The sequence below is a fragment of the Bos grunniens genome, chromosome 29, assembly GCF_055505025.1.
Source record: "Bos grunniens cultivar Pamir isolate PY7600 chromosome 29, Bosgru_T2T1.0, whole genome shotgun sequence".
Lineage (NCBI taxonomy): Eukaryota > Metazoa > Chordata > Mammalia > Artiodactyla > Bovidae > Bos > Bos grunniens.
In genome coordinates this window covers 28,034,972-28,060,998 of record NC_141193.1, presented here as the reverse complement: position 1 = coordinate 28,060,998, position 26,027 = coordinate 28,034,972, and the positions used below count along the sequence as shown (strand labels likewise).

The 26,027-nt window shown below is 42.0% G+C and overlaps 1 protein-coding gene and 1 long non-coding RNA gene across 9 annotated transcripts in view; one reads left to right on the top strand and one right to left on the bottom strand.

Annotated features, from left to right (window-relative positions):
- The window catches only part of LOC147342449 (uncharacterized), a 521,236-nt gene that overhangs the window by 487,989 nt on the left and 7,220 nt on the right, over positions 1–26,027 (top strand). The window contains exon 1 of one of the 5 annotated variants that reach the window (XR_015158072.1): positions 17,126–17,334. The exons of 2 other annotated variants lie outside the window; for them this stretch is intronic. This is a non-coding gene — a long non-coding RNA (uncharacterized LOC147342449). 2 more of the 5 variants (XR_015158068.1, XR_015158069.1) reach the window with 2 other exon arrangements.
- The window catches only part of LOC147342448 (uncharacterized), a 32,131-nt gene continuing 16,041 nt past the window's right edge, over positions 9,938–26,027 (bottom strand). For 2 of the 4 annotated variants that reach the window (XM_086385596.1, XM_086385597.1), the window contains 3 exons: positions 18,471–18,591; positions 14,020–14,242; positions 9,938–10,918 (listed from right to left, as the gene is read on the bottom strand). In XM_086385596.1, the coding sequence (XP_086241722.1) occupies positions 10,819–10,918; positions 14,020–14,242; positions 18,471–18,591 (444 nt within the window). In that variant the 3' untranslated portion in view covers positions 9,938–10,818. The remainder of the gene's footprint in view (positions 10,919–14,019; positions 14,243–18,470; positions 18,592–26,027) is intronic. The other 2 variants (XR_015158066.1, XM_086385598.1) reach the window with 1 other exon arrangement.

Here is a 26,027-nt window from a genome sequence, read left to right as displayed (position 1 = left end):
AGTAGTTGTAAAATTTCTGGGAAAGAACTAGGATTCTGTCTGCTTTTTGGCAGAGTTCTGCACTTTTACTACAACCACTGTGAACAGATGGATGAGGACGGATGTGGGTTCATGGGAACTCCAAAAGAAGGGTTGATGGCACCTTTGACCTTTTTTGGTATAACATCCAGTGTGAATTATCTTTCATGTTGATGCCTACCCTGGTTGGCATCCTAGGGCTCCCACCTACAATACAGAAACATGACAACAGGGGAGCTTGAGCCACAAAGAACATGGAAAACTTGTTTGTACTGGACTACGGATTAGCCCAGTGGCCATCAGTATTTTCCACAAGGGTCATGACTTGTAGAAGAACCACTCATCTTTGAGAAAGCATTTGTGATTTATCTCATCACAGCCACTTTTTCTCACCCTTAAGGGATTTGATCACTAAATATTTGGTTGCTGATTGGAGGTAGACATTTAGTTTTAGGTAACTCTGGATTTGGGTAAAACATTAAATGTTCTTCCTCACTTCCTCCTCAATCTTATATATTAAACCAGGAATAGCTTTTAAGGACATTTTAGGTCTTCTGACCACCAGTTGATAAAGTGTGCGTGATTTGTAGTGTAGTACATAGAGAGTATTATAACAGGTCCCACCATAGAATGTTTTCAAGTAATTATTTAAAGAAAGCATTCATTGAGAAAAACAGAAGCGTTCTAAAGGTTCTGCTCACCAGAAACACAAATCTGAGACTATCATCCTATATACTTAGCCTGTCTCTTAACATTGTTGGATCGGTAATGGTGGCAGTGGTGTTAACATCTGCTGAGACCTCATTCTGTGCCTCACTTTGTATCCTTAAAAGCTATCCAAACATGTTCCTATTTATTGTCTAAAGCAGTAACAATCAGCATTTATTTGGTGCTTGCTTACTGATACTTTCCCATGTACTACACAGAGGAAAATCTTTTAATTTCCACAAGTATTCATGTGAGATACCAGAATTATCCTTATTTTGCAAATTAGGGAACTAAGCCACCAAGAGGCTAAGGTCATAGTAGGATATTGCAGAACCAGGATTTAAATCCACGTGTTGTGACCCAGAGTCTGTGTCCTTACCTGCAATGCCAAAGAGGCTCTTAGGTAACTGAGAGAGGCTATATACAACATAAAAAAAAAAAAAAACATTTAATGTTCAGCAATTCAGGCAGTCTGTGAGATTGGGCAACAGTGCTTTACTCCTCATTCTACGTAGGAGGAACCAAGTTTCAGTATAATTAAATGACTAGCCCCAGATTACCTAAGTAGCAAGTAATTAAAACCAGACTTAAACTCTGTTTTTTTTATGGAAATTCCATTCACTTCCTGGCTTGCCACCTTGCCTCTTTTTTCTTCTTTCTTTTTACCTAATCTCTGTGTTCTTAAATTCTTGTAAAATTGAGGTTCAGAGTTACCATAGACCCACTACCTTGAGCCCTTTACCAGGACCACAGAAACTCCTTAATGCACAGTCAGAAAAAGAGACGATTGGAAATCTGCCTCAACTGGGGGGAAATCTTGACAAAAGAGACCACATCTAATAACACACCTTAGGATGAAATAGGAAAATTTAGTGCCAGTAGCAGCTAGAACTCCAAGATACCATACTACCAAATGCTGGAGTGTGACAGGGCAAATATACTATAGGAATTTTAAAAAGAGAAGGTCCTTGTGAGCAGACGTGACCAAGGATGAGATCGCATGGGAGACATAGAATGATATGTAGAGCTCATATGGGATGATTAGAAGAGGTAGAAAGGAGAAGCATTCCATCTCAGAATTGTCTTTACCAGATTGTCAGGCTGAGAGGTTATGGCCATGTGTCATCTTAATATTCTATTGGAGCATTTTTGTTGTTGTAGTCGCTGTCTTGTCTGACTCATTTTTGAACCCATGAACTGTAGCCTGCCAGGCTTGTTTATCTATGGGAATCCCCAGGCAAGAATACTGGAGCCGGTTGCCACTTCCTTCTCCAGGAGATCTCCTAGATTAATCTCCTGCATTAGCAGGCAGATTCTTTATCACTGAGCCACTAGGGAAGTTCGCTGGACCATTTACTATGATTCAAATTACTGTCAAACTCCCTGGTACTCAAGTCGAGGCAGATCTGAATATAGCTCTAAATATGGCAGCCGCAGATGAAACAGACCAACATTTTCTGACAGGGGAAGACTACTGATCTGGGCCATGGACCATAGCCCTGATGACAGTAATTAGCCCCTTGGTATTTCACTTAAGTAGGCCCTTTCCCTTTGTGCGTTAAGCGTTATTTCATATTCTATTATCGGTGTCTGTTTGTATTGGGTGCAGTTGTTTCATTATTAATGTAAAGAAGCAATTCAGAATTTCATGATTAATTTTAATGTAGATCTTCCTTCTGTAAATAATTGATGAGAGAGATGATCAGAGCAATACCAAAACAGGAACTGATATTCTTTCTGTCAACTCTTATCTTCTCAGTTGCTCTCATTTTCAAATCCCCTCTGAGAACCTTCATTTGGTTGCAGATGTTTTGTATTCCCTGACTTCTTGTCACTTAGTGCTTTGGTTATAAGGCTACAAATCCTACAATAGCTTCATAAAGAAAATGAAACACCATTTTCCCATTTTTCTCCAACTGTTTATAGAAAGAAAACCTGAGGCAGCAGAAATAAAGTTATTTCTATCCTCCTGGGGTGCAGAGACCAGTCGCAAATGAGTTAGGAGAAATCCAAGAATGGAAAACAACTTGCATCTATATAGTCCATTACACAATGCTTTTAAAATTAAAAACCAATGTGCCAGGGCTCATTTCTCAGTAAACTGTATGATATCCCTTTCACTCTTCCTCTCTTGCTGGGCCATCCTCCCTTCTTTGTTAAATTTGTAATCACGTGGCCTGTTACATTTGCTAGAATATCTAGTATAGGCTCCAGGCATTGCTATGAGAAGAAAATGAGATGGCCAGTCTCTCAGTGCCACTGGGCACCACATTCTTCAAAAGCATATTTAAATTTTTTTCTGATAGCAGATTGAAGTGGATTAGAAGTCAGGAACTGTACTCCTTAGGAGTTAATGGTAGGAATGACTTGAGAGGTATAGAACAGACAACTTCAGTATCCTATTCTGGGCTTCCCAGAACAAGTGTTGGTCTCATTTGACTTTGGATCTAGTCTTGACCTCTTTGGAGCTTCCTGGTTCTCATTCTGGTATCAGCTCTACTTGGCTATGTACCTCTCCTGGTCCAACTTACAACAAAGCAGGAATAAGAGAAAAAATAGATTTATAGGTGTGATACATTGATATTGGTGTTGAACGAGGGAAATGAGCTGTGGAGCGGGGGCAAGGCCTCAGGTGTCTCCGGCTTGGGATTTGTTTGCAACAATTAGTTCTCCCTCCCACTTCCGCCTTTGTCTGTTCATGCATCTGGTCCTACTCATATTGTTTATGAGGAGTCCAGATCTACAGGGAAATCCTGCGTGCGAGCCGTCAAGCCTGACCACAGGTGGTTACAAGGCCTTGTGCAGTGAGCCTCATGGAAAAGCTGCCACCCCCCATAAAAACACATACCAGGCTTTGGTGCAGAGCCAGTGCACTGCAGTTTTGTGGGAAGAGCTGCAGTCAAGGACTCAGCCCCCAGCCCTCCACGCCAGCTGTGCTCCTAGGAATAGAATGTCATCATCCCTAACTCAGGTCCCTCCATTAAAGAGACTCTACTGGCAGCCCTGGCTGAGGCACCTGCACCACCTCCTTCTCAGGGACCTCCAGCCCCTTGCTCTGCTTTCTCCTGCTCCCCTGCGTTCCTAAAAGGGCAGAGACCTTTGGTTTGATGCTCCTTGGTGGTGAGATAATCTCCCATCTGCACATGTGCCATCTGACCATGTGCCTTTCTATGGGGGAAAATGGAATATTGAGGAGCCAGTGCCCTTTTCTCTGTCTCTTACCTGCATTGTCACCCTAAGGGAATAAAGGCTTTCTGATTACTTTCAGCTGACTTGGCTCATCGCCCTAAGTCACCACCTTCATACCTTGACATATTGTCACAGTAAGGAGGATGGTCAGTTGAGCACCATGCCACTTTGGAAGAGCAAAAACCCAGGCCTGCTCTTACAGCACTTCCCCAATGTTAGCAGACCGTTTCCAAACACTCTTCAGTTCACAGGGGCACCGCTGGCCATTCTCTTTAGCCATACATACCCTGAGCTTACCCAGTGGATCAAACAAGAAACCCAACAAAGAGGCTCTGAGAAAATGAAGGAGTAGTTCCCTAACCACTGCTCATGGTCCTCTGACAAGAAGACCAGAGACCAGTGGAGGCCCAGCTGAGTTGTGTCCAATAGCTGTTGTAATCTTTCAGCAGGCCCCTGGTGCTGGTGAGATGCCCAGTAGCACAGGAAGTTGTTGGGACTCAAGCCTTTGGTGAAAGAGAATGCAGTGCTCTAGGATTGCTTCATTCAGGGGCCCTAAGAGTCCTTAGAAATTTGGTTAGTCTACATCATATCATGGGCTTCTCTCATAGCTCAGTCGGTAAAGAATCTGCCTGCAATGCAGGAGACCCAGGTTCGATTTCTGGGTCGGAAAGATCCCCTGGAGAAGGAAATGGCAACCCACTCCAGTATTCTTGCCTGGAGAATCCCATGGTCAGAGGAGCCTAGTGAGCTACAGTCCATAGGATTGCAGAGTTGGACACGACTTAGTGACTAAACCACCACCACATAATATCATGCCTACATGATAAAGGAAGTCATCTTGTTAAGCTCAGTGAAGTAGTGCAGCCTCTTGTGGGTGGTGTTGTTACAGAGGTCTTCCTTCAGAGTACCCTGAGAATGGCCACCACCACCGAGATGGCACAACTCTCCCAGCAGCAGCAGCAGTGGCAACCAGGGTGGCGCAGTCTCCACTTGGTCTAGCAGGTGGACAGACCCATTGGCTTCACTGGGGCTCCATTGTGCCACAGGGCGGAAGCTCCTCACATTCACCTCCAAGATCATCAGCAGAGAGAGGCAATGTAAGGGTAGTAACTGGGCTTTCCCCACCCAAAGCTGTGCAGCTCTAGTGTAGGTAGGAAATATGTACCATCTAGCTGTGGGCTTTTGAGTGTCGACAACCTCCCCACCCCATGGAAGCTGGGGCTGCACCCAAACTGGCCCACTCTGCCCCACCACCAGAAGTTCCATCTAGGAAAGAGCTGCCTGATTGCCTTCCCTGAGCCTGGTCCATCTGATTCTCCACTCATGCCCTCCCCTAGGTAATGTATGGCCAGAGACCAGGCCATTGAGGCCCAACGGGCAGCTACGTTAGGGTCTTTATGTGAAGGGCCTCTATTATTGACACAAATACTATTCCCTCTGCATCACCCAATGAGCCTGAAGTTGAGCCAGCCCTGCCAACTTTTATTTAGACCTTTCAGCCTTCACAAATAAACAAGACTAGGCTGACCTTCTTGGGCCTTGGGCACATTGCTGTGTAGGTGACTATAATCCCTGCATCCTCTGGCACCAGGATGAGGGGAGAAAAGATTATGCTCTCCAGGTTTAGAACTGAGGCCATCACCACTGGAACCCTGGCCCAGGACCAGCTATGGGTAGTGGGTTCCTTCAGGGTCCACAGTCTCCATTGTTATGGCCCCCACTACTTTTTTGTTGTAGGTAAAGAGTCGGACACGACTGAGCGACTGATCTGATCTGATATTATCTCTACATTTTTGCTCACCTTCATCAGTAAAGCCTGATGGAAAAATTTTGCAGTTAGGGTCATCCTAGTGGGGAATGTGGAAAAGTGTGGCCATACCTGACTCTGCTCTGAGGCTAATGAATTGGTCCTTTGGTTGGGCTAATAAAACATCTTGGCATATTAAACCAGCCCCTTGTGGGGATGAGACATTTGGATAAAAATCAGCTTTTCCCCTTAAATAGTTTCTGTTGCCCATGTGGATGCTTATCAGAAAAGCCCTTATGTTAACCAAGCAGACTTCTTGGGCCAGTTACATCTAGAAACCTAATATATTCCACCCCAGGGCAAGCAGATGAACAGTCAGTTGCCTTCTGGATCCATGAGAAGGTGACCCAGGGAAATTTGATGTTGTCCTAAGACTGAGTGTGCATGCATGGACTATCATTGTCATCAGAAGTTATCAAAACAGCATGCAAAGCTGTCTCATCTGCCAGACCCTGACATAGGCTAAAAATTCTGTCTCAAGGACAGATCCTTGAGCCAGTCGACCAATACTCTCAATGTTCAATGAGTCTGAGGCTATGATTAGGCAGCTTAAGCTTCTCATTTGGACTGTCCCTAAAGTACCAAGGTGTGGAACTGAGGGTCCAGCTTGAAGCCAAAATCCTATGTGTGATCCTCAGGCCTGACTACAAACAGTATAAGGCTTTGCCCACACACTTCGTGGGAAGAAACTCCCACCAGGTGCCAGGCTTGGCACACAGTCATGTGCTGCAGTCATGCATTTCTTGGGAGGTGTTGTCAAGGACACAGCCTCAGACCAATTTGCTTATATGCATTGCTGCATTCCCAGCCCAGGCACCTCTGTTCAGAAGCCTCCTTATCAGGGGCTATGGTTGAGGTATTTTTCTCTACTTAGGCTTGAGATAGGAAGTGGGCAGAGAACGACTTTAAGAGAATGATAACCGCAGGGACACAACAGAAACTGGTCAGCACCATCTAGGTCCAAGGTGGCAAAACAACTTCCCCTAGGTCTTGAGCCTCAGTACACACACACTCATCGTAATTCATCAGCATATGCCAAATGACAGTTCTGAGGCAGACAATAAAAGGCCAAAAATGGGTGGGGCCCGATTCCCAGAATTCCCAACTGCTTCCCTCAAATAGTTAGAGACCTCCCAATAGCCTATGAAATTACCCATCCTCACAAAAACTGACAACGCCGTGTCCTGGGGCCTCTTGCCTCTCACCTTCCTAGATGGCCCACACTCTGCCTGTGGAGTGTGCATCTTCCTGAATAAACCTTCTTTTTCTTTATTATGCCTCACTCCTGAGTTCTTCGCTATCCAAAGCCAAGAAACTCACACTTGGCAGCTGCCCCTGGGACTCACCTGAGACCTGGGATAGGAACACCCTCTTCTAGCCCCACTCTCTTTCCTGCAATAGACTCAATACTCTTCCACTCCTAGCCCTTCCCCTCTCTCCCCTCCCTAACCCCTAATTCATGAAAAGGCAGCAGCCTTAACAGGTGTTCTTCAGCAGTAAGATATACGCCTTCCGCATCTCCCCTGACCTGTCTGTGCTAAGTGTCATCAGAACTGCTCTACCCACCCCCTCTACCCCCGCCCCGATGCAGTGCTATTCTGTGGGGGGACATGGAAGTCTGAGTAGTCAGTGCCTGTTTCCTTTTGCCGCTTGCCTGCACTATCGCTATAACAGGAGCTTGTTACTTTCAGTTTGGCTTGCTGTCTTTATTTACCATCTTCATGTCTGATTTCCCAGAAATTTGTTCCTGTATAATAGTTCCCATCACTCAAGATATGATCATAATTTATTTGATAATATGGATATAATAATAATATTTTGAATCAACGTGGTTTTATTGAGCAACTATTATGCTCTGTGCTTAGTCGCTCAGTTGTGTCTGATTCTGCAACCCCATGGACTGTAGCCCACCAGGCTCCTCTGTCCATAGGGATTCTCCAGGCAAGAGTACTGGAGTGGGTTGCCATGCCCTTCTCCAGGATTATGCTCTAGATGTTAAAAAAAATATAGTGATAATTTGTCAGTTACAAATTAGACATTACCAGACTAGTACAAACAAGGAAAGAATCAAGTATAACCGGAAATGAATTTAATAACAGATAGCAAGGGAAATACAGAGACTCAGTGATGCAATACATAAATGAATTGGGAAGATAAAGATGCTTCCCAGATAAGGTTAGAATGCCATGGAAAGAAAGTGAGGTAGGAAATTGTTCTGGGCATAGGGAAAATTGAGTGTGGGAATGAGACATAAAAGAGACCATAACATTTTACAAAACTGTTTTGTGTATTTGTTGCTATCTATGTTGTATAAAATGGCATGCTTCCCTTCATATATATGTGTATAGCTGGGATATAGAGTTCAAGGGAGAAAGCAGTGAGCTGAATATAAAGAGATAGATGAGTTGATATCAGGAAACTTTATACTGTGGTGAGGATTTCAGTGTGACATTTCAATCCATAATGTTACCAAAAATGCCTCAAATTATAGATATTAAAATTTTTTAATATACCAACTCACTTGATCCTCACAAACTCCCTTTCAGGATGATAGTATAGGAAATACTATAATATGTTCCTTCTCTTTTTTAAAACCTTTTTATTTTGTATTGGGGTATACCTGATTAACAATGTTGTGATAATATCAGGTGAACAGCAAAGGAAATCAGCCATACATATACATATATCCATTCTCCCCCAAACTCCCCTCCCATCCAGGCTGCCACATATTATTGAGCAGAGTTCACTGTGTTATACGGTAGGTCCTTGTTGGTTATTCATTTTAAATTTAACAATGTGTAGGGGGAAGGGATATTTAGGGAGTTTGGGATGGTCATGTACACACTACTATAACACACTGTTATAGAAAGAAAAAACTAGATATGCAAGAAAATGTGTGCAAATATGTGACCTGCATGACCTCCACGCAGTCACAAAGCTAATAAATGGTGAAGCTGGGAATCCAGCCCAAGTCTCCATATTTCTAAACCAGTATTTATTCATTGTCCCATGTTACATCGCTTTCCCTAATCTGATACAGGTTTGAAGAGATCCCTCTGACTTCTAGAGTGTGAAAAAGGGCAATTTTTCTAGATTCCTTGTATGTCACTAAGAAAACAACTCTACGACTCTGTTTTAAAATTTGGAGTTTCTGGTGAGGATAGGGAAGACTGGCAAAGTCTCTATTGTTCCACCTCATTTCTACCACCACTTGTGGCTGTATTCTCTGTGGGTCTTCTCTTATTCTAATAGTGCCTGTTGGACCATTAGAAATGAGAGACACATCGATTATTCCTGATTACTCCTGATTTCTGCTCCCTTCTCTTCTCCCCCAATAGCTGGGTTGCTGGAGTAGAATTACTTAATCTCTCTGTGCTCACAAGAGTAGAGTCAAATTTAGTAACATATTATCAGAGGGTCATTGATTATTTGCAAATTCAATAGGATTTAGATGACAGAGCAGTTGAGGGCAATACCTTCAAATATTTTGGCTATAGCTCAGCTGGTAAAGAACCTGCCTGCCAATGCAAGAGATACATGAGATGTGGGTTTGATCCCTGGGTTGGGAAGATTCCCTAGATACCCACTCTAGTATTCTTGCCTGGAAAATTCCATGGACAGAGGAGCCTGGTGGGCTATAGTCCATGGGATTGCAAGGAGTCAGACACGACTGAGGACATGTATCATGCATCATATACTAAGAAAAGGACCTTACATTATGATCTAGTATCCTGGGCGATCTAGTTATCTAGAACAGGCGATCCCTGTTCGCCCTTGATAACTGCTCTGAGATTTATTAAACCTGAAGTTGTGCTACTCAAATCTGCAGTATTCACCTATAGGCATGCAAAAGGAATTTATTATTCTAGCTTACATAAATGTCATTCAGCTGAGATCATCAAACTGAATGTTGAGTATGAGGTAGGAAGTAAACCAGAGGATGTTGCTACAGTGGGGATACATGAGGACCTCTGCTTTTGTGAGAAGAAGGACGAGTGAAAGAAACATAAAGACGTATACAGAGAATTTCAATGTAATGTGATAAGTGAATGTAATCAGAATACACAGGATGCTATGCTATGCAAACAGAACAGAATCCTAGGATTGGAATTCAAAATAGGCTTCCTTGAAGAGAACATGCTGGAGTTGAATCTTGAATAATCATGAATAACCAAGTAAAAACAAATGAAGAGACATTTTGCAACAAAGAGGCATTCAAAAATTTATTATTGACTTATACAGCCATCCATAGACAAGGGTGTAGTTAAGGAAAAAAACAAACTTGGTGAGGCTCTTGACTCATTAATATTTTATTCCAATTAAATACGAAGTATCAGGATCAACCACAGAAGCTCAAGAGGAAAAGAGGTACAGAGAAGGTGCCCAGATGGGCTATGTGGGAAGGAGGATGGGGTACTAAAACCTAGTAGCTAAAAACAACAAGCATTTGTTATTTTTACACATTTTTTTTGAGAGTCAGGAATCTGAGAGCTATTCAGCGGGGTGGCTCTGGCTCAAGGTCTCTCATAAGGTTGTAGTTTTGATTGATAATTGGCTGGGGCTGCAGTCATCTGAGGGTTCTCTGTGGATGATCCGACATGCTGCTCACTCACCAGGCCACTGGCAGGCTTAGCTCCTTGCTGCCTGCTCCTCACCATGTGGGAAGTTTCCATATGAACTGAGTGTTCTCACAACGTGACAGCTGGCTTCTCCCAGAGTGAATGATCCAAGAGAGAAAGAGAGAACACTCATGCCCAACATGAAAGCCACAGTCTTTACAACCTAATCTCAGAAGTGATATACCATAATTCCCCTGTGTGTTAGTCATACAGACCAACCTTGGCACAACTCGAAACGGGACACAGAGACTAAACAGCAGAATTTGGGGAATATGGGAGACTGTTTTGGAGGTTGGCTACCACAGTGAATTTTCCAGACCTGTTCAGTACAGTGCTAACTAAAGCCTTAACTAGGTTACAATTAATAGAGACCAAGAGATGACGAAGGAGAGACAAATAGTGTGGATAAGGCTCTCATGACGCTCTACAGAGGAGGGGAGCAGAGTCATGAGACAGTAGCTGAAGGAAGACCTGGAATCAAAAGACATTCATTTGTTTTCCTCTTTCTTCAGCATCTTCCCTAGGATTGATCCAGCAGAGAAAGTTTTGGAGGCTTGAAGTCAGAGGGATGAAATACCTGTTTCAAGAATAACTGAGTTAGTTGTCAGCAGAGGTGACTTCTAGTTCTTTGTCTGTACCAGCTAACTGATCTTAGGCAAATGACTTGGCTTCTTGGAATGCTGTTAAATAATTGATAAAATGTTAATGATACTGCATCCTCTTCAAATCCTATTATATGGCTCAATTGATACTATGGGTGTGAAAGTGCTCTGTGAACAGGAACGAGCTCCCCTCCTGTGAGGGAAGGCAGCAGCTATTCATCCCTGTATTTTTACCAGTACTCATTTCCCTAGGAGGGATTTGGTTTTGTCCATAGGTACTCCCTTTGCCAGCCCATCCTAAAGGAGATCAGTCCTGGGTGTTCATTGGAAGGACTGATGCTGAAGCTGAAACTCCAGTACTTTGGCCACCTCATGCGAAGAGTTGACTCATTGGAAAAGACTCTGATGCTGGGAGGGATTGGGGGCAGGAGGACAAGGGGACGACAGAGGATGAGATGGCTGGATGGCATCACCGACTCGATGCACATGGGTTTGGGTGAACTCTGGGAGTTGGTGATGGACAGGGAGGCCTGGTGTGCTACAATTCATGGGGTCGCAAAAAGTTGGACACGACTGAGCGACTGAACTGAACTCACTCTGCACAGAAAATCTGTGTTTTGATCATCCAGTTTTAGATGAAAACAGTTGTAGCACAGGGCTCTTTGCTCATCTTGCAGTATAACTAAGTGTGCTCCTAGTACTTTTCACAGAATAAAATTTCAGATCCACCATACCCAATTTCTAAAATGTGGCTAAAATTTACTCTGTTTGGACATTGACCAAAGGCTTTGCAGCTCATTCATTTTTCTCAATAATTTCTGGAAACACATTAGACTCATCTGGGAAACTTTGAACAACATACCTTTCTGTGGAATTCACCTACAGAGGTTATAATTTAATTATCAGGGATGGCACAGGTTCGTCAGCAGTTTTTTTAATCAACTCACATTTCTAATGTGCAGTCAGGGCAAAAACCACTGGTCTAAATTATGTATTATCTACCTCTTTCCTGAGCTGGGTCCTTAGAATCTCATTCTTTTGCTGCATCATATCATTCAACCTCAAATTCTCTTTGGTAAATTGTAAGTGGTTTAATGGGTTTATAATTGGAATGATGGTTGCTAACCTACATTGAGAAGCAGTATGTGAAACAGTACTTTGAAACTTATATTTAAAATAAAGACTTCATTCATTATGTTGAAGGGTATCCTTTCTTTAAAAAATATGGGAGAAAATGTGTCATTTTCCCCCAGGTAATACTCTTTTCTAAAGTCATTGAGTTCATTTTCCATCTTGTGGCCATTTTGAACCACATAGATAGTTATGTTTCTTTATGCCCATTGGTTGCTTAAAAGATTGAACACAGTTGTATTCTCTAATGAAAGTTAAGAAGCAAACTATTAGTGTATTAAACTCCATTTTGATCCTACCTTGATATCTCCCTTTCCTTTTGCCTCTGTTGTCTTCTCTATTTAAAGTTCCTGCATTTAAGATGTTTGCATATTTCAACTATCTTAAATCCTTTTGAGAACAAAAGGGGCTGTGTTCAGTCCAGCCTATAAACAAACTAAAAATAAATAGAAGTTTCTATTGTTTGGGGTGTGGGCTCGCCAGGTGGCTCAGTGGTAAAGAATCTGCCTGCCAATGCAGGAGACATAGGTTTCATTTCTGAGTGGGGAAAATTCCCTGGAGAAGGAAATGGCAACCCACTCCAGTATTCTTGCCTGGGGAATCCCATGGACAGAGGAGCCTGGCAGGCTACAGTCCATGGGGTCGTAAAAGAGTCAGACACAACTTAGTGACAAAACAACAAATTGTTTGGGTTATAAGTTAAAATATCTGATTTGACACTGTTTTTCATATAAACCAAAAGATCTATCCTCCAATTTCAGAAGGAAATTTGGATGGTTTAAGTGCCTCTAAATTCTTGTCTCTATTAACTTTGAAAACACAAATACTCTGGTTTTGCAGAACAAAGAGAAAACATGTGACTCAAAGATAATCTGCTAGAGACAACCAAACTCTTCCTTACCCTTGCCTTTCCCATGGAAGTTTTCTCTTTTGAAAATAGGTCTTACATGTTAAATAGGATGGAATATTGTCAGCTAGAAATAAGCCTAGTAGAGATATAGATCTCTCCTATTTTATTTCTGTTATTGTTCAGTCACTCTCTTCATTGTGTCTGACTCTGTGACTCCATGGATTGTGCATGCCAGGCTTCCCTGTCCATCATCTTCCGGAGTTTGCTCAGACTCATGTCCATTAAGATGGTGATGTCATTCAACCACCTCATCCTTGGGCGCCCCCTTCTCCTCCTGCCCTCAATCTTTCCCTGCATCAGGGTCTTTTCCAACAAGTCAGCTCTTAGCATCAGCTGGCCAAGTTATTGGAGATTTAGCATCAGTCTTTCCAATGAGTATTCAGGATTGATTTCCTTTACATTGACTGGTTTAATCTCCTTGCTGTCCAAGGGACTCTCAAGAGCCTTCTCCTATTTTATAACTATTTTTTTTTTAATATAGCTGGAGTCTCTTTTTTTGTTTTTGCTCATGGGAGTTTTTTCTCAGAAGTGAATTTTTAAGTCTAATCCTAACTCAATTCAATCAGACTATATGGAAGGAAGACCTTGGGTTAAATCTATTCTATATTAATATGGAGATATAACTGGCCTATCACCAGATTACCAGGCAAAGTAGCCAATATGGAAGTTGTTTTTAGATAATTTAATTATAAAGCATAGCAAGTGTGTATATGTATGGTGGTGACGAGTACTTGGTGGAGAATTAAGTCAGCATTTTCAGCATCTTATCAGTATTTTTACACATGTCTTTTAAATGGCCTATACTTCTAATGTTTACAAAGTGATGCAATACAGGAAGTTGATGTAACAGCTCTAAGATACGCTAAGTTGAATCTAGGAGTTGTGGGAAGACTGACTCACAGCCGTATGTCTTTAGAAATCTTCCAGAATTAAGAAAAGAAAATCTTTCCATGAATGTCATTTTGCCTTTTTGGCAGAATAGAAGGTCGCCTGGCTGAGCATTTGGGCTTTGTGAATGAATAAGGAATCTCTTACCATGTATCATCTAACCAACACCTGCCAAGAAGTCTGAGCTTTCCTTTTTTAATTGCCAACCTCCCCGTGTTTCTGTTTTTTTGTTGCTTCCAGCTTCCCCCAGCTGTGTCAACGGCAGGATTCCAAGTGCTTTCTACCACTGTGATGTTTGGAGTGGGATGAACGTCTGGAAGGGCTTCCAGGGACTCTGGGTAGTGCTGGGGCTTCCAGAGGGTGTCAGGAGCTGTCGGAACCAACAAGATTCTCTAATGTAAACTCCCATCCCTTCTCTTGTTAATACTAATCCAGTAGTGGACAAAGTTCTTTTCATATTAATGTTAAAAGAGCATCTTCAAATTCACCTACTTTTTAAATATGTACCTGTCCTGTTATGAAAGGGGTAGTTAATTCCAAGTGTCTTTGCTCATTTTAAAGACCTCTTTCAAGTTTGCCTATCCAAATACCTGACTTTGCCATATTTTCTTAGTGTTATTTTTTATTTCTAACTTTTCAACTTTTTAAAAAATTTATTTCATTATGTTTTTTGACTGTAGTGGGTCATTTCCGCTGTGCAGACTTTGTCTCAGTTGCAGTGGGGTGGTCCTCTTCCTTGTGGTGTACAGGCCTCTGGTTCCAGTGGCTTCTCTTGTTGCAGAGCATGGGCTCTGGGCACATGGGCTTCACTAGTTGGGGCACATGGGCTTAGTTGCTCTGCGGCATGTGGAATCTTCTGGAACCAGGGATAAATCCATGTCCCTGTGTTGGCAGGCAGATTCTTAACCACTGGTCCACCAGGGAAGTCCCCAACTTTTGAAATTGCACTATTCTTATAGAATTCTAACCAACACTAATTCTACATACTTACAAGTTGAACAAGTATTCCTAATGGGTGCAGTTCTGTTCTGGAAGAATGACAGGAGCAAATGTTGGAAGACATGGTAAGTTGATAAAGATCTGATAGGCATTGTTGATTTCTCAATGCTATTTATTTATTGATCCCCTGCCCTCTCCAAAAAAAGAGGGAAGTTTTTACTTACAAAAAGACAATACATAAAGTAAAAGGGATGGAACCTACTTCTCTTTTTCTCCTGCATTTGCAGGTGGGTTCTTTACTACGAGTGCCAGCTGGGAAGCTCCAAAAGAACATTTCCTGTGCTTAGTAATTCAGTCGTGTTCAACTCTTTGCAACACTGTGTACTGTAGCCCTCCAGGCTCCTTTGTCCATGGGGATTCTCCAGGCAAGAATACTGGAGTGGGTTGCCATGCCCTCGTCCAGGGGATCTTTCCAGCCTAGCAATCTAACTGGGGTCTCCTGCATTGCAGGTGGATTCTCTACCAGCTGAGCTACCAGGGAAGCTCATTTAATTTCATTTATCTGAAACTAAATAGGCATTTCAATTATTTAAACAATGATTAACAGTTGTATATTCTTGTCTGCATTACTTATTTGTAATTTGTTTGAAATACAATGATATTTTTCTATTTTTTCTCAGTTAATTTGAGTGATATTCTAGTGAAAAAGTGCTGACCATGTTTTCCAGAAGTTGTCTGCTCAGGGAAGGACTTTCCAATAAAGTGACCTTAGAGTTACATTCTGAATAATAAGAGTAAGCCAGCCATACAAAGATCAGCTGGAGAGCATTGCAGCTGGAGGGACCCACTATGGCATAGGCCCATCGGTGGGGTAAAACTTCCTCTCCTTAGGGTAAGAAGGAAGACTGAAGATTTGTAAGGAAGGGGGAAATGGGTAGGACCCAATGTTGGAAAGGGACATGGAGAAGTAAAAGCCATGAGATGAAGTTTGGATTTTATTCTGAAAGCCAAGGAAAGCCATAGGCAGGTAAAATTCTTATTGAAGAGACTCCAAAAATAAAGTATATCATTTAGGGTCCCATCTGGAGGCAGAACTATTCAGTAGGCACAATTATTACCATTTAGTGCAAGTGACAGCTTGATTAATTGTGATGCCACTGCATGCCATGCATTACTAGCATCTCATTTCCTACTGGCAAGGTGCCTAACTCTGCTTTCAAATTCAAGGACACTTCCAAACCAATTCACAACCTTGTCTTGGGTGGTCTTGGGTTTTTTGGGTACCAATTTCTATAAATGTGAGAGGATATAGAAATCGCATAGCAATTTTAATAGAAGTAATTTACTATGCAAGACGGTTAACTAGAATTCATCCAGCTAGGTGACAAAAAAGGGTAAAAAAAAGAGAGAGAGAATTCTAAGGAAATAACTGCAGGAAGCAGCCACTCTGGACTGGAGCAAAGGCAAGATGTGGGACTTATTAAAACCTGAAGGAGGGGCTACTTGGAGTTGAAACTCAGAACTATTGCTTGTCATGTGCTGGTAGCTCAGGATACTAGGAGGGGTCCTGAGGGGTGATGCTGCTATGGATATCTTTGAGAGGGCTCAATGAGGCTATTTCTGTGAGTCCTGAAGAGACAAAAAAAAGCAGATGCAGCTGCTTCTATAGAAGAAACTGCTGCCTCCGGGGTGATGGTGTGACAATCACAAGAACAGGAGAATGAAAAGAAGGAGCAAGTCTATCCTTCTTCCTGCAAAAAGGTGATCTGTACAGTCACAGTCCTACCATCATAAAGCAGAGCCCAGTGATGCTGAAAGATGGAAATGGATTGCCTGCCCCAGGAAGGTAATGCGGAGAAGGCAATGGCACCCCACTCCAGTACTCTTGCCTGGAAAATCCCATGGATGGAGGAGCCTGGTAGGCTACAGTCCATGGGGTTGCACAGAGTCGGACACAACTGAAGCGACATAGCAGCAGCAGCAGGAAGGTAATGCAGGACAAATCAGTGCAGCAGGTGAGAGCCATGCAGTAAGAGTCCTCCACTCCCTTTTCTGAGCACCTAGACATCTCACTGCAAACTAATTAACTACTCTCCTTTTGAAGCCTCCTGAAGAGGCTTCAGAGCTCCAGACTAACTAACCCCTTCAATTCATGTGATTCTCAAAGGCAAATGTATGTATTCTTAGCTTTCCTCCAGGTGCTACGAATCCAGACAAAGGAGGCCTGGATGATGGCAGTCCTCAGCATGGTCTCAGACAGAAAAAGGAACTTTCTCCCTCTCACAGCTCTCATTCTGAGGATCATCCCTGATCGATTTATTAGATTAGAGCTGTTGCACTGTCTGCTAATCAGAGAACACTTGATTTAGCCTCAGGTGATCTTCTTAGGTAATTAGCTCGGGTACCTAACACCTGACTCCTCTTTCTATTTGGAGAAGATTTGATAATCCATTTCTTCTTTCAGAAGGCCTGGGGACTGCTGGGAATTTCAGTTATGACCCAAGCTAATTTTCGTGCTTATAGGTGCGTATTTAATGATCAGCACAGCCTGCTCTGTCTTTGTCTGCATTCAATATCATCACACAGAGATGTAGCTACAGAGTCCTTGCTGTTCTGAGCCTTTGTCTTGAATCCAGAGACTTGGGTTCAAAAGAGTTCTTAAGAAACTTCTCAGAGGTTCCTGGGGTGTTATTGAGTGCAAGCCAATTACCAGTTCACAAAGCTAGTCTCTCCATTTACAGCTCTAGAAGGAGAGCAGGAAAAGGAGGAAGCAAAGACATATTCAGCTCTTACTCTTTATCAGAATATCTATATCTATATATATGTATTTCAAAAAGATGGAAACTCTGAAGTTGGCAGTGTTCTCTGAAGGAAAAGCATAAGTAAGAATAAACACAAAATTATACAGAAAAGAAGATTGGATCCAGGAATTCAAGTTGAACTGGCCAAAAAAATAATCCACATACTTTCTACCATATCATGACACCTGCTGCCCTGCAGAGTGTGGTGAGTATGGCCGCACACGTTGTTAAGAGACTTGAGACACACTGGATGCTAATGTTATTTCAGTTCTTTAGAGGAAAAACAGCCCAGGTGAAAATGCTTGGCTGTCTGTGATGAGGCAATATCCCATGCATTTCCTTTCCTTATTTTTTTTTTTTTAAAGCACAACAAAGATTGCAGTGTAAATTACTTTCTTCTGTAAATTCTCTAGAGTGGAGATGTTGCTAAATTCTTAATTTGAAGGAGGCATAATTGCATTCCAAATGCTGGTGTGAGCTGTAGTTTGAGAAACACTGTACTGGCGATGAATGTTACATGCAAGGGTGCCCTAGTTTAGTTGACTTTTCATGCCGCTCACAGGTAAAGTCTATATTCAATTTGCAAGCCTCCTCTCAGCTCTGTGCTGATAAGGGGGCCTGTGATTTTTATCTAACAGGGTAAGCAAAAGGTCGTCACGCTGCAGATTAGAAATACAGCTTCCTTCAAGGAACGGGAAACTCAGAGATAACCACCCTGAAATCTCCCTCTGCCCAGGTGAGGGGGCAGAACGTGGAGACAGTGGCAATGGCTCAGAGAATTTGCAGAGACAGCCCAGCGCAAAGCTTTTGTCAGGGTGGGGTGGGAGTAGACTGAGTCGGGCACAGCAACAAGCTTACCTTTGTAATGTTTTCTGAAGGAAGTCACCAAAAGGGAGGCGATCCAGTGATCATATTGCTTCATTTTGGTTTGTAGATTACATTTTACACACATTTTCCTTGTGTCTTCTTCAAAACCTCCCTGGATAATAGAGATTGTTACAGTTAGGGGCTTAACTCTAAAAAAGAAGGGGCCAAACCACTCTCAAAGGTAGAGGAGAACAGGCTCAGGAGACACCGTTGCAACAAAATAACGTATATATAAAATATGCAGATATACACAAATATGTATATATGTATTATCTTCACAAAAATCCTGGGAACTTGTCAGAGAAGAGAGTATTATCCTCAATTAGGGATTTTTTTAAAAAGTGAAATTCACAGGTCTTGACTAGAGCAGAGATTAAATAGCAAAGCTAAACTTTTGTCCAGAATCTCTGGCTCATGCCTTTTCCTTTATTAAGCTGCCTGAAGGTAAAGACGATTCATCATTATCCGAAATATCATTATACCAATCGCCACGAGCTACCAAGAGCTCATAGGCAAAGTATTATTAAATACACTCTCTATACAGCCTCATTTAATCTTCACTAAAACTATACATGAGGTTGCTTGGTTACAAAAGTACATAAACCCCTCAAGAAAACAGGTCGAATGTTGCAATGTAGACCTGGAACCACAAAGCCCTTGAAGGAAATATCCATGAAGATAGCCATAGAATGCTGCTAAGAAACAGCTTGCATCAGATGCACTTGGGTATACAGTATGAAGTGTATAACAACCTGGGCAAATAGCTATCACCAGCTTGATCTTTTTCCTATCTGTAAATTGGGAAATTATATTGTGTGGCTTTGTTATGTATATACTTGGCTAAAGCTAAGATCTGTATTTCCTAAGATCCTCTTCACAATATGGATAGAGTTGGTCATAAGAGGAATATGCTTGGAATTAGGAAGGTGAAGTGAAGTGGAAGTCATTCCTTTCAGAAGATCACCACGATCTAACGTCGTAGTGAACGAGTGTGGAAATGCCTGGCAGTGTCAGCGTGCCCTCGCAATCCTCCATTCCACAGCTAACTCCTCTTACTAGAGGCTGGCTTTGATGACCAACCGTGGTAGCCAGCAACCAAGTGCTTGGCTGTGGACTCACAAAAGCAGGAACTACAGAGAGGCAACTGTTTCCCAGAAAGCAACCCCCCTGGTAACTCAGACAGTAAAGAATCTGCCTGCAGTGCAGGAGGTTTGATTTCTGGATCAGGAAGATCCCCTGGAGAAGGGCATGGCAACCCACTCCAGTATTCTTGCCTGGAGAATCCCATGGACAGAGGAGCATGGCAAGCTACAGTCCATGGGGTCACAAAGAGTCAGACACAACTGAGCGACAAACAATTTCACTTTCACTTTCTGCAACTCTGCTTTAGTGGCAGATGTATTTGGCTTCTTGCGCTTATCTGCAAGCTCTGATTTGTCTCTGCCTGTGCCAGGCATCAGGCTGGCTGGTTAGCAGTGGTTTCTCTTATTCCCTCCCACCCTTGTCTTTCAGGTTTTCACTTTCCCGGCTCCTCCCAGTTTGTGCCAAGTATAATTCATATAACAAATCTGCATTCCTTAGTACTTCCAATGACTCTGCTTTCCTTGGTCTTGACTAACTGAAATATCTCTGTAATCTTGTAATGACTGGATACGGTGCTTAGTCGCTCAGTTGTGTCCAACTCTTTGCAAGCCTTTGGACTGTAGCCCACCAGGTTCCACTGTCCATGGGACTTTTTAGGTAAGAATATTGGAGTGGGTTGCCATTTTCCTCTTCTAGGGAATCTTCCAGGCCCAGGGATTGAACCCTCGTCCCCTGTGTCTCTTGCATTGCAGGCAGATTCTTTTTACCCACTGAGTCATTGAGAAGACCCAAAATGATTGAAAAAGTTTACATATAACAAAACTTGGTATAAAGTAACAGCACAATAGATGGTACCTGTGATTATTATCATCCAAATGTTGTCTGAACCTCAAGGCATAGTGTTTCTTGTCCTCTTTGTGTTCCCGCTCTGTTATGTTCACTCTGTCGGTGGTTTTCTTTGTAATTTCAATTTGCATGTGGTCTTTCCTGAATGATTTGAGCAAAGGGTACTTCAGGAAAATTTAACTCCAGTAAACAAATGGTGTTTGGTCCCTGAGTATAGCCGTTGAAATTCCTAAGAGAACCACCTAAGTGCCCATATGATTAGACTTAGTCAACAAAAATCATGGATTACCTGCTCGTGTTGGTCCTCTGACCTAGCATGAAGATAGGCAGAGCCTGGTATTTGGACATATCCACTTGGACATGTGGAGAAGGAAATGGCAACCCACTCCAGTAGGCTTGCCTGGGAAATCTCATGGACAGAGAAGCCTGGCGGACTACAGTCCAAACGGTCACAAAAGAGTCAGACATGACTTAGCAAATAAACAATAACATGAAAACCCCAGAGTCACCAAATATTAACTTTTATATTTAGCGTCTGTGTAGACTTACTTAACATACTTGGTTGCCTTATGACCATCAGAATTCTTTCATGCCCACCTGTCTTTGGTTCGCATCCTGACATTTGTGGCTTGCTGCTGCAATTCCCAACTTACTGTGACATTAGAACATTATTTCAGTGGGTTAATTCTACTTTATTAAAATTTAATGGGGTGAATAGCATACTTACTTAATACATCATTGGGCTTCCCTTATGGCTCAGCTGGTAAAGAATCTACCTGCAGTGTAGGAGACTTGGGTTTGATCCCTGGGTTGGGAAGATCCCCTGGGGAAGGGAAAGGCTACCCACTCCAGTATTCTGGCCTAGAGAATTCCATGGATTGCATAGTCCCTGGGGTTGCAAAGAGTTGGACACGACTGAATGACTTTCACTTTCACTTGGATATAAAGTCTATATTTAATAACCATTCAGTGTTCTTAGAGAGCAGGCAAACAATATAAAGTAACTATATTCTAGGAGGTTCTATCAAAACAACAAGAAAAGAGAAGCTAAACGGAAAGTGTGGCTTGTTGGGAAAATTATGCTTAGCTAGACTCTCTTGTAGAGCTGATAAATTCTTATTTTCTCATTTTTTTTATTAAAGTGTAATTTGCATGCAGTGAAATGTATGGATCTTTCGGGTATGGTTTGATGACCTTGGCTGACTGCACACACCAATATTCAGCAGCATGCTAGAACGACATTACAAGGACTGATCTATATAAAATTTTTGCAAGTCAGCTATTCAACCATTTCTAGGAGTATTAATACCAAAAGAAAAATCTACAAGTGCTAAAAACTGGGGCTCTTTGTTGCTGAGTCAGTTTGGCAGCCAGCACACCACTATAAAATCTAGATCTTATCAAGATATCAAATAAAACCTTCATGCCAGAAAGATTCTCTTGCTCCTCCACTGTTATTTCAACCCTCTAGTTTCAACCAGAGCACTGACTTTGTTCTCTTACATTAATTTTACCTCTTCAGAACTTCACATAAATGTAATAATATAGTTTCTACCTTTTTTTGTTTGGATTATTTAGCTCAATATAAGGTTTTTGAGATTCAACCATGCTATTCCAAGAAGCAGTAATATCTTTATTTCTGTTGCTATGTGACTTTCAATTTTTATAACTATGACAAAGTTTTTAATCCATATCACATTGCTAGACACTTGGGCTTCTTCCAGCTTTCAGCTACTGTTAGTAAAACTCCTATTAACATTCTTGTACAACTCATTTTGTGGACATAGTATTTTTGTTTCTCATGGAAACCTATCTAAAGGATGAACCATTGGCTCATAGGGCAGGAATATCCTTATCTTTATGAAAAATTACCAGACCCATTGCCAAAGATGTTGGATAATTTTGCACTCCTGCTCGTAAAATATAAAAGTTCTGGGTGCTCTCATCTCAGCCAGTGTTTGTTGTCTCCTGTGTTTTTAACTTTAGCTATTCTGCTCCGTATGTAATGGCTTTCATTGTGGTTTTAATTTTCATTTCTCTTATGACTAATGATGCTGAGCACTGTTTCATTTTCTCAATGGCCATTCATATATGTTCCTTTGTAAGTAACTGTTTAAGTATTCTATTTTTATTGGGTTGTTTGTCTTTTTATTATTGAATTACAGGAGTTTGTGTATTCTCAGTTCAGTTGCTCAGTTGTGTCCAACTCTTTGTGACCCCATGAACCACAGCACACCAGGCCTCCCTGTTGCTGCTGCTGCTAAGTCACTTCAGTCATGTCCAACTCTGTGCGACCCCATAGACAGCAGCCCACCAGGCTCTCCTGTCCCTGGGATTCTCCAGGCAAGAACACTGGAGTGGGTTGCCATTTCGTTCTCCCATGAATGAAAGTGAAAAGTGAAAGTGAAGTCGTTCAGTCATGTCCAACCCTCAGCGACCCCATGGACTGCAGCCTACCAGGCTCCTCTGTCCATGGGATTTTCCAGGCAAGAGTACTGGAGTGGGGTGCCATTGCCTCCCTTTCCATCACCAACTCCCAGAGTCTACCCAAACCCATGTCCATTGAGTCGGTGATGCCATCCAGCCATCTCATCCTCTGTCGTCCCCTTCTCCTCTTGCCCCCAATCCCTCCCAGCATCAGGGTCTTTTCCAATGAGTCAACTCTTCGTATGAGGTGGCCCAAGTATTGGAGTTTCAGCTTCAGCATCAGTCCTTCCAATGAACACCCAGGACTGATCTCCTTTAGGATGGACTGGTTGGATCTTTTTGCAGGATATATATTCTGAATACATGTAATTCCTTAGACATATGTATTGTTAAGTATTTTCTCCTAGTCTATGACTCAGTCATTTACTTTATTAATGTATTTATTGAGCACACAGTTTTGACTTTGATAAAATATATTTTATCACACTTTTCTTTTATGAAAAATCCTACCTATACACCTGGGTCCTGTTTATAAAATCTTTGCCTATCCCTAAATTCACAATGGCTTTTCCTATTATTTGTTTTCTTTGTGAAGCTTAATATTTTTAACTTTTATGTTTGTGTCTATACTCTTTTTCAATTAATTTTTATTTATGGTCTATGAGGTATAAGTCAAGTTTCCTTTTTTTAAAAATATAGCCAATTGTTCTAACATCACTTTGTGAAAAGACCTTCCTTTCCCCATTGAAATGCTAAAGCAACTGACCGTGTAAGTGTGGGTGTACTTTTGGACTGTCTATTCTGTTCCGTGTCTCTAATTGTCAATTTGTATGCAACTAGCACCTTATCTTAATTACTCTAGAGTTGTCCTTCAACTTTCATCATTTTGCTCGAGATTATTTTGGCTAGGCTAGGATCTCTGTATTTCCACATAATTTTTTTAAAAACTTTTTATAGAAGTATAATTGTTTTACAATGTTGTATTAGTTTCAGGTATATAGCAAAGTGATGCAGATATAGATATATATTCTTTTTAAGATTCTTTCCCCTTATAGATTATTATAAAATATGGAATATAGTTCCCTATGCTATATAATGGGTCCTTGTTGGTTATTTATTATATATATAGTAGTGTGTATCTTTTTGCCTTTTCATACTGTTCATGGGGTTCTCCAGGCAAGAATACTGAAGTGGTTTGCCATTGCCTTCTCCAGTGAACCACATTTTGTCAGAACTCTCCACCACGACCCATCCGTCCTGGGTGGCCCTACATGGCATGGCTCATAGTTTCATTGAATTAGACAAGGCTGTGGTCTATGTGATCATTTTGATTCGTTCTCTGTGATCATGCCACCACTGATCCATGCCTCCGATGGAGACTTCTGGGTACTCAGAGGCTAGTCTGGGTGTCTCTAGTGAGGTCACTGCTCCTTTCTCCTGGGTCCTGGTACACGCAAGGTTTTGTTTGTGCCCTCCAAGAGTCTATTTCCCAGTCCTGTGTAAGTTCTGGCAGCTCTATGGTGGGGTTAAAGGCTATCTCCTCAAGAGGGCTTATGCCACAGCCAGGTCTGCTGCACCCAGAGCCCCTGCCCCTGCTGCAGGCCACTGCTGACCTGTACCTCCACAGGAGACACTCAAACCCTCAAAGGCAGGTCTGACTGAGTCTCTGTGGGTGTCCTAATGTGCACGAGATTTTGTTTGAGGCTTCTGAGCATTTCTGGTGGGTATGGGGTTTTATTCTAAATGTGATTTCACTCCTCCTACTGTATTACTATGAACAAAGCTAGAGGAGGTGATGGAATTCCAGTTGAGCTATTTCAAATCGTAAAAGATGATGCTGTGAAAGTGCTGTACTCAATATGCCAGCAAATTTGGAAAACTCAGCAGTGGCCACAGTACTGGAGTTTTCATTCCAATCTCAAAGAAAGGCAATGCCAAAGAATGTTCAAATTGCCACACAATTGCACTCATCTCACACGCTAGTGAAGTAATGCTCAAAATTCTCCAAGCCAGGCTTTAATACTATGTGAACCGTGAACTTCCAGATGTTCAAGCTGGATTTAGAAAAGGCAGAGAAACCAGAGATCAAATTGCCAACATCCTTTGGATCATCAAAAAAGCAAGAGAGTTCCAGAAAAGCATCTACTTCGGCTTTATTAACTACACAAAATCCTTTGACTGTGTGGATCACAACAAACTGTGGAAAATTTCTTACAGAGATGGGAATACCAGACCACCTGACCTGCCTCCTGAGAAATCTGTATGCAGGTCAAGTAGCAACAGTTAGAAATGGACACAGAACAATAGACTGGTTCCAAATCAGGAAAGGAGTACATCAAGGCTGTATATTTTCACCCTGCTTATGTAATTTATATGCAGAGTACAGCATGTGAAATGCTGGGCTGGATGAAGCACAAGCTGAAATCAAGATAGCTGAGATAAATATCAATAACCTCAGATATACAGATGACGTAAACTTTATGGCAGAAAGTGAAGAAGAACTAAAGAGCCTCTTGATGAAAGTGAAAGAGGAAACTGAAAAAGTTGGCTTAAAACTCAACATTCAGAAAACTAAGAGCATAGCATCCAATCCCATCACTTCATGATCAATAGATGGGGAAACAATGGAAACAGTGACAGACTTTATTTTGAGGGGCTTCAAAATCACTGCAGATGGTGACTGCAGCCATGAAATTAAAAGATGCTTGTCCCTTGGAAGAAAAGTTTTGACCAACTTAGCATATTGAAAAGCAGAGACATTACTTTGCTAACAAAGGTCCATCTAGTCAAAGCTTTGGTTTTTCCAGTAGTCATGTATGGATGCAAGAGTTGGTCTATTAAGAAAGCTGAGCGCTGAAGAATTGATGCTTTTCAACTGTAGTGTTGGAGAAGATTTTTGAGAGTCCCTTGGACTGCAAGGAGATCCAACCAGTCAATTTTAAAGGAAACCAACCCTGAATATTCATTGGAAGGACTGATGCTGAAGCTGAAACTCCAATACTTTGGCCACCTGATAAGAAGAACTGACTCATTGGAAAAGACCCTGATGCTCAGAAAGATTGAAGGTAGGAGGAGAAAGGGACAACAGAGGATGAGACTGTAGATGGCATCACCACCTCAATGGACATGAGTTTGAGCAAGCTCTGGGAGTTGGTGATAGACAGGGAGGCCTGGCATGCTTCAGTCCATGGG